Source organism: Idiotropiscis lumnitzeri, chromosome 16 (genome assembly GCF_059441095.1).
Source record: "Idiotropiscis lumnitzeri isolate Australia: NSW breed Sydney's pygmy pipehorse chromosome 16, RoL_Ilum_1.0, whole genome shotgun sequence".
Classification (NCBI taxonomy): domain Eukaryota; kingdom Metazoa; phylum Chordata; class Actinopteri; order Syngnathiformes; family Syngnathidae; genus Idiotropiscis; species Idiotropiscis lumnitzeri.
Window position 1 is genome coordinate 14048607 of NC_142406.1, and position 8530 is coordinate 14057136.

Below are 8530 nucleotides of genomic sequence, written 5' to 3' on the forward strand. Positions count from 1 at the left end.
CAATTTATTATACTACATTCTTAATGAAATATAAACAATGTGCAGGTTAATTTCATCAAAGTTGTACGATGAGTCAGACAATAGGGGGCAGTATAATGTCCATATTTTTAGGAGCGTCGCCTTTCTGCTTGGGCTTTGCGTGTTCTCCACATGCTTGCTTTGGGTTTCTTCAGATACGTTTACTTTCTCTGAATTATTTATTCTTTTTAACTTCAGAGTCCTGGAATGCTTAAGGAAATATAACATTTACTAGCCCCTCTTTAGCGAATGTTTCCGTTAAGTGCACGCTACCTTGCCATTAGACTTGAACTCATACACCATATTGTGGAGTTCATGAATGGAGGCTGTGGGATCCACTCGGATTCTTTGGATTCTCCGCACACGCTTGTAGATTGAGTAAATAAATTCGCAGATGCAAATGAAGATGCAGAGTGCTGTGGAGACCACCATAATTATGGTGAAGATTTTTTTTTCAGTAGGACGTTCAATGTAGCAGTGCACCGTTTTGGGGCAGGGCTCCAGAGAACACTCGGACACTCTGGGAAGGTCGAATTTGTTGTAAATGTTGTAGAGAAGATGGAGGAAGGCCGCATCAATTACTGCCTTGAGAATCAGGCTGAGCTAAATGACACAAAGGAGACAATGTCTCAATTCCATCCATCTGGTTTGCAAACGGAGATAAAACGGTTCCATCTCCCATCCTTACCAAGTAGGTCCACCACAGATTTGCACATTTCTTCCCAGGATTGGCGGATAGATGACGCCTCTTATATGAGTTGGCGCCCTGCCTTTTCTTCTTACGATAATTCACATCACATGACACCATCAGGGAGGGACACGAGACAAAGATGAGCTGCAGGGCCCACAGGCGGACGTGTGAGATGGGGAAGGTGGCATCATAGCAAACGTTGGCGCAGCCGGGCTGGGTGCTGTTGCACACGAAGCCCGAGCTTTCGTCGGCCCATACTCGTTGTGCCGCTATCACAAACACAAGTAACCGGTAGATGAAGACGAAATGGAGGCAGGAACGGCCCAAAGCTGTGGAGTATTTGTTGACCCCGCTGAGAAGAACCACCAGTGAAGACCAATTGATGGTTGTTCGTACTGGAGAGTTGAAGAAAGCTAGTTGGGAGGACGTCAACAGATCAGGTGATCTTGGTGACATTTGCATACATAATGTACAATTAAAAATTTACAGCCGGGTAAATTCAAATGATTTCCATAACAGTCACAATGAAAATGGAGACCTTACCTTTGTTGTTTGCTGTACCGCTGCTGTTTCACTTTTGAAAGTCTGTGCTTCGGAGCACGGAATTTTGTCCATCCCTTTCCGTTAAAGGCAACATTCCTTTATTTTGTCATGCGCTATGGGGTGTGTGCTAATGACTACGGAAAATATGACGCCTGATTTTTTTTTTTTTTCATGAATTTTTACCCTGACATCAAAAGAGAAAAACTAAGTGTTATATTTCATCAAAGTGGCCTCTGGACCAGTACTGGGCCGTGGCCCGGTGGTGGGGGACCACTGCTGTAGAGTACAAATGATCTTTTATTCATAAAAACAATCTGGATTAAACAGTTTTTTACCTTCTTTATTGAATAAAGTTTGAAAAAAAAACTTATTATGTACAGATGTATCTTTACCATGACGTTTATTTTTGTCACACAGATTCTCTCGGAATGTGGACAGAAATGTTTTTACATACACACTGTCCAAGAATTGGGAGTAAGAAGGGCGACTATCCAGTAAATTATAATAACAGAGACAAGAATAAACATTATATGCTCTAAAGAGCGATTTATTTTTTCTAGATGGTGCGAAAAATAAACCACGAGAGATACGGGCCATCTCCTGAGCCCCGGTGTCCACGCAGAAGTGTTTTTGAGCAATATACTGAGCTCCTGGTTGCGTCGAGAGACAGAGTTAAAGTGCTTTGAGTGACTTGACGATGGGGAAAACGCTGCAAGTGAAAGATTTTTTACCCATTAGGCCCGTGTACTGCACGAACAAGGATGGTCAACATAAAGGACGGGAGTTGTGAAAAAGAAAAAAAAAAAGTTTAAATATCTCACTTTCTGGAGCTTCTCTGCAGAATACAAAATACAGACATTACAGTCGTAGCCAAACAAGAATGAAAAAGACAATAGTGCCTTTCACGTTTACTTGACGCGTGACGTAACGCATCTTATTCTATTTATTCTTATTCTCGTATGCTTTCATTTGAGATTGACATTGATAGTGCGGCATTTTACTTCGCCACATAGCGCGAGACCACTGGCAAATTTTACAAGTATTATCTTACCGACATGTTCAAAGTTGAAAGAGCAGCACGGTTTTGGGATACAGTTTCTGAAATATTCTGACATTATGATCCCGGCAAGGCTTGACATGGTAGAAGTCGTGTCTTGGTGGACTGATAATATCGGGCTACTCAGACCACATTTATAAGTTGTCTACCGCTGATGTATTTCATTCATAAATAGGTGATCCGCATGAATCTGACTCTCGGAATCATTGACTAGAGTATATATATTTTTAAGACATCCCGCTCAGGGACAATAGCATGATGATGATAGATCTCCAGATGTGCTTTCGACTCCAGTGCGCCGCATTTCAAGGAAATGGAAGGCGCTGTTTTGATTGGCCATGATTCAAGTCCACTCCCACTGGCAAACCAACATCCGGTTTAACCCGTCTCGGCACACACCGCGCAGGTCATGAAAATTAACTCCTTCGACCATGAGGAATGGATGATTGTAGTTTTTCTTACTTTTCGATAAATATAGTGTGCATTGCATAATATGTCTACGGTCAAGGTCTCATGCTTCTCCTTGTTGTGTACTTACATGCACAGACGATGCCTTCAGGCAGAAAGTCATTAAATGAATTTACAAGTCATCAGTGAATCGATGAATATTTTTACGCTTCGGAGCAGCTGCCGTCGTCGGAAAGCCGAGAGATTCTTGGCTCCTCAAATGTTCTCCACCTTGCCGTCATTTTTAGGTTCTTTGTCTGCTTCCTCAGCTTGTGTGTTATTGAGGTTGTAGTTGGAGGCGGTGGGATCCACTCGGATCGGCGCCTTGGGCCTCAAATCTGACCTGGATGCCATCGGCCATGTCTGTTCGAGATTGCCGGCGATTTCTTTACTCCTGTTCTGATACCTCCCCCGTCTGTGTTTCAGCATGCGCTTGGAGATGAAGTATATGATTTCGCAGATGCACATCAAAATGCAGACCACTGAGGAGACCACCATGAAGAGTGTGAAGATTTTTTTCTCAGTAGGTCGGGAAATGAAGCAGTCGACTGTGTTGGGGCAGGGCTCCAGAGAACACTTGGACATCCGCGGAAGGTCGAAGCCGTGATAAATATAGTGGAGGATGTAGAGGAAGCCGGCGTCAAAGCTCGTCTTCAAAATCAAGCTGACCTAATCGAAAATAGGGAGACGCGTTTTGTGCCATCTGTTTGCATACTCGAATCAACCATGAAATAAAAGCATACCATCGCCCATCCTTACCAAGTAGGTCCACCATAGGCCTCCCTCTTTCTTCCCAGGGTCGTCGTATAGATGACCCCTCTTGTGCGAGGTGGTGTGCTTCAGCTCTCTATTCTCGCGATATTTGACGTGACATGTCACCATCAGGGAGGGACACATGACAAAGATGAGCTGCAGGGCCCACAGGCGAATGTGGGAGATGGGGAAGACGGCGTCGTAGCAAACGTTGATGCAGCCCGGCTGTGCCGTGTTACACACAAAGTCCTTGCTCTCGTCGCCCCACACTCGCTGAGCCGCCACCACGAACACCAACAACCGGAAGACGAAGACCATGGAGAGCCAGACGCGGCCGAACGCTGTGGAGTATTTGTTGACGCCGCTCACGAGGACCTCCAATGCAGACCAGTTCATGGCTGCTGCTTTGGTCAGAGGACGTCGGGTGAATGATGGTCTCGATCGGTTAACCCTAAATGGAGAAAAAAAAAATTCATCAGGGTATGGATTAACCCTAATCTCGAAAGACCATTTATAAATCATAAAAAAAAAATTCCTGTATTCTACTTTGTACGCTGGCTTTAGTATAGCGGCAAATTTGTCACGATGGCCTGAATTGATCTCAACTAGATGGCTCAATTATCCCGTCTACCTGTTTTAGCTTGGCCTGTCAATCATAAACATGTTCGAAATGCCAACGAAACAGCAATCGAAAGGAGTTCCCTGGGCTGCAATGGTGAGAAAAAATTAAGTGAGGAAGACAAAAAAAAGTATTTTGAACTTTTATGCTTTTTTTTTATTTAATTTTTTTTTTTAAGTCTTCTGCACATGAATGCAAGAATACCAATCGGGCAGTTGTTTTTTTTAAATTCATTGACATTCATGATTTACCATATTTCTGTAGTTTTGTGTTGCACACTAATGATTATTGCAAACTTTTCAAATTTTCTGGATTTTATTGCCAAGTGTACTTGTTCTCTGACCTTTCCAAGATACAAGATAGTTTGGCACTGACCCAATGGTTTCTCGCTTCTCGAGTTATCGCAATGTTGATGTCTAAGGATTCATGCGTGAGAAAGCCAACCAGTGCCATGTCGAACCTCGCTGGATTTGCATCGTGTTTGCATTTGCTTTTCTGCCTCCATTGAAAAGCATGTCTTTTAAGGGTGATATATTTATTTTTTAACTTTCAAAAAAATGTTTTTAAAAATAATGTTCAGGCACATCGTGTTGGTTTTCTGACTTTTGCAAAGTTAAGGCTTTTGATTGTTAATAAATAAATGTATTCAGCAAACCAGCCGAGGAGACTGTTTAGAATGCCCTGCTCTTCTATTACATAAAATGAGCGCACACACCTGACCTGTCATACTGGTCGAGCAAGTTACTTTTCTATTCAGCACGCCACAAGGCGTGGCTCCACGTCTTTCTCTGAATGACTAGAGCATGCACTTGAACTGAAAGTAAATATAGTAAAAAGTAAATATGACCCAAAAAGATAACACACTCACACTATATATATATATATATATATATATATATATATATATATATATATATGATTACTTTTTTAAACTAATTATCACAAAAAAATTCCATGATTAATTGCGATTAATCACAATTTTCAACTACTATTTTTTTGCGAAGCTTGTAACAGATATTGACTTGAATAATATCTTGGAATCGATGCAAAATCATCAAATATGATCTATATTTAATTCGAAGACTGTTCTGATAGCTTGATTCTTGAAAACGATCTAAATGGAGACATCTTAACAGGCATTTCTCAAAACTGCCCACAATCGCCACATTTGCAAGGCCTGGTGGTAACTTTAACACAGTGTTTTTTTCTGAGACGTGCAAAAGATGTACAACTAATATGGCACAATATTTGCAAAGTATGCAAATAATTTTTGAAGTAAATCAAAATGAGTTAAAATATTTAACTGAGTTACCTGAGTTAACGCTTTAATTTTGACAGCCCTAATCTATATATATATATATATATATATATATATATATATATATATATATATATGTATATATGAGACATTGTAAATTCTTTTCCGCAGTGTCAACATGGCTCTTACCTTACTTGACAGGGAAGACTGGGCAAATGAGCTGGACTTGACAATGACAGGCGTCTGCTATCCACCTGTCTGATGATGTCATGGGTGGAGCTTCAACGTCCAAGTAAACTTATTTTATTGACTTTACTCGAAAGGATTACGTACATGTACGTATATGTCTTTCACATTTACTTTGTATTTGTAACTTGTTCATGGTTGTATTTAAATGGCTTTTGCTCTTTCACAAATGAATGGGTACTTTTGATCGTGCCGTGTGGTACATTTAACATACATTATTCATATGACTTTAAATGCCACTGCCGAGAGTATACTTCAAAGTTTATTTTTATAAACTGAGAGGTTGGTCAGTTTAGCCATGGGAAGTCATCAAATCTTTACTCAAAGGCATACCAATTGGTCACAAACACTAAAATTAGAAGTTGTAGTTGAACTGCTCTGAAATTTGTTCAAACTATCCAGTGCAGATAACATCATCATATGCATACTCATATTTGATGTTGCATAGTTTTGGGGGTTTTCCGGTCGCAGTTTATCCTGTCATTTGAGCTACAGTCACACCCACTGCAACCGAAAGTAGTCCCACCAATACAAGGAAGTGACAAACAATTACATAATACCTTTTTAAATACATGCAAGTAAATGGGAGATCAACTTACCAACGATGGCATTCTTGAACCTATTTGAGAAAACAAAGATGGGAAAGAACACAAGATGGTTAAAATTGCATTGGAGGCGTGACTACTTTGCCAGTCACAAAGCAAGATTTGCCACGTTGTTACTTAGCATAATTGCTGCAAAATGTTTTATTGATTTTTACACTGAGAAGTCAGGAAGAAATTCAGCTGCGGAAAGTTATACCAGGTAACGGCCTCTAGAGGCTGCTAATGTTCCATTCTTGGCCATTAGGCTTTCCACAGCAAGAAGGAAAAGATCCAGACCAAAAAAAAAAAAAGGATGCTCTTAAAACACACGATGCTGTGAGAAAGAAAAAATATCTTTTCACAGGATCTAAGTTCATTTTCAAAACTTGGTGAAAAATGGACTCTGCCGTGACTTAAAAGAAATAATAAATTTAAGAGCCTCCCTTGTTTTGTTTTTTTATGCCACACTTATGAATAAATCTTAAACATAATGCCCTTGATCAGAACAGCTTGTCGTGTTTCCCGTCTTAATCCTGACTGGGAGGCATAATCAGTGCAAATGACACACCAAGGCTGGCCTCCGTCATAAGTCTTCTTCATGCTGCCTACAGAACAAACAATACAGTAAATAAATGCTGACAACCTCATCCACACACTCCACATACAGGGAAAGAATTAAAAGATGGCAGCACCAGTTAAACAATGGCACCTGCCTGATTACAAAACAAGCTGTTGAGAATTAAAAGCAGAGATGCAAAGATCCCTTCAAAATGAAGATACAAAGGAGACTTGGGATTGAACCCTGCTGGACACCATCAATATATAATCTATAAACCAACCAAGAAACTTGTCTGACTGTCCTACAAAAACTCTTTTCAATTCTGCTGCTCTAGTTGTAGATGACTCAAATGCCAGTTGATAGTTGGAAGTGTCATAATTAATCCCAGGTGATTTGTATTTTTGCGCCCCTCCCATTGTTTTTAGTTTGTGATCCCACACAATAGCGTGACCATGCAGGTGGACAGCAATTAATTTCTTTCTACTGTCGTCCTCACCATCACTCAATCTTCCGATTAAACCGGTCACCCCAATCCTGGACATCGGCACCGCTGCAGTCACCCTCATCAGAGCCGGTGACATGGAGTTAGCAACTTTCTGCTGTGTTGTGACAAAGCCGCGTCTAGACTGCCACTTTTGATGATAACTGTGTGTCCCCCTCAAGAAGGTCACTCGTCTCTGTCTTTGTTCCACAGTATACTCGTCTGTATTGAGTAGTCGTTTGGGTCAATGTATATATGGCTCATTGAATTTTTGGATGAAAGTAAATGTAATGTATGTGCACCTTACACTAGCACTCTTTTTTTTTAAGCGAGACTGAATTGACCAGGTTTCTGCATTTGGATGAGTTTCGACGAGGATCAGTTCATTGAAGACTGAAACGTTCGTAGGTCTGAATGTATATTTGCTTTGTGATTGACTGAAAACTAGTGCAGGGTGTCGCCGGCCTCCAGCCCAAAAGTCGGCTGGATAAGCTCCAGCTCATATTGTGACCTGAAAGACTACAAGTGGCATATAAAAACGGAGATATGAATGTTTATTATTGCGGGTGAAAAAGTGCATTGCATCATTCTGAGAGGTGTTGTATCATTTTGGGTGATGCTATATAGCTACATCATAGGGGGAAGAGTTTTCAATACTGGTTATGTTCCAAATACTCTGAAATGCAGATTTCATCTGGAAAAGTGTTTCAATAGAAAGCATGATGAGTTAGAAACCCCCCCCTCCCGAAAATCCAAGTAATAATGAACTTAGGTTGTCCTCTAAATAGGTTTAATGGGACTTTAATTGAAGCTCTGTGATGGATAATGCCTTTGTGGCTTGTTACTCTCCAAGGGTGGACATTTTGTGAATCGATTTGGAACATATTCCATTCAGCCAAGCCAAGTTGAACCTCAACAGACTCCTGCTTTTTGTTGAAAACATGTATTTACTTTTTGTGCACGCCAAATACAGACACGTTTACGTCTATGTTTCTGCGGTACGTGCCCATGGGAAAGCTTCCGTAGGTTTTAGTATAAAGCAGGGGGTTTCAACCCTGTTCCTCCAGGGCCGGTGTCCTGACCGTTTTCCGTACCGCAACACACTTGATACAAATGATCAGGATCAGCTTCTGCAGACCTTGCTGATTATCTGATTATTAGAATCAGGTGTGTCGCAGCAAGAAGAGATGGAAAACAGGCAAGACACAGGCCCTCAAGGAACAGGATTGAAAAGCTAAATCAAATTGCCGAGGGTCTTACACAATGATTCCACC

At 40.9% G+C, this 8530-nt stretch overlaps 2 protein-coding genes across 2 annotated transcripts; both read right to left on the reverse strand.

The window, feature by feature from the left end:
* Positions 1 to 53: 53 nt before the first annotated feature.
* Positions 54 to 2309, reverse strand: LOC148321571 (gap junction beta-4 protein-like). The gene is made up of 7 exons (XM_088318304.1): positions 2304 to 2309; positions 1984 to 1999; positions 1843 to 1902; positions 1498 to 1528; positions 1253 to 1275; positions 707 to 1122; positions 54 to 621 (listed from the first exon to the last, which is right to left on the reverse strand). Exons 1-7 carry the CDS (start codon positions 2307 to 2309, stop codon positions 277 to 279), a joined length of 897 nt encoding a protein of 298 aa, XP_088174430.1. The 3' UTR covers positions 54 to 276.
* Positions 1572 to 5627, reverse strand: LOC148321572 (gap junction beta-7 protein-like). The gene is made up of 3 exons (XM_088318834.1): positions 5576 to 5627; positions 3516 to 3960; positions 1572 to 3425 (listed from the first exon to the last, which is right to left on the reverse strand). The coding sequence occupies exons 2-3, from the start codon at positions 3903 to 3905 to the stop codon at positions 2973 to 2975; spliced, it is 843 nt and encodes a 280-aa protein (XP_088174960.1). The 5' UTR covers positions 3906 to 3960; positions 5576 to 5627; the 3' UTR covers positions 1572 to 2972.
* Between the last annotated feature and the right edge of the window lie 2903 nt (positions 5628 to 8530).

Bases quoted from the DNA above. Each gene is read 5' to 3' on its own strand.
- LOC148321571 (XM_088318304.1), bottom strand. The intron at 1,529-1,842 runs GTATCTCTCGTG...TGTACTCTACAG, and splicing joins CGGGGCTCAGGAGATGGCCC to CAGTGGTCCCCCACCACCGG. The intron at 1,276-1,497 runs GTACTGGTCCAG...AAAGTGAAACAG, and splicing joins CACCACCGGGCCACGGCCCA to CAGCGGTACAGCAAACAACA.
- LOC148321572 (XM_088318834.1), bottom strand. From the start codon at position 3,905: ATGAACTGGTCTGCATTGGAGGTCCTCGTGAGCGGCGTCAACAAATAC. The intron at 3,426-3,515 runs GTAAGGATGGGC...ATTTTCGATTAG, and splicing joins GCCTATGGTGGACCTACTTG to GTCAGCTTGATTTTGAAGAC.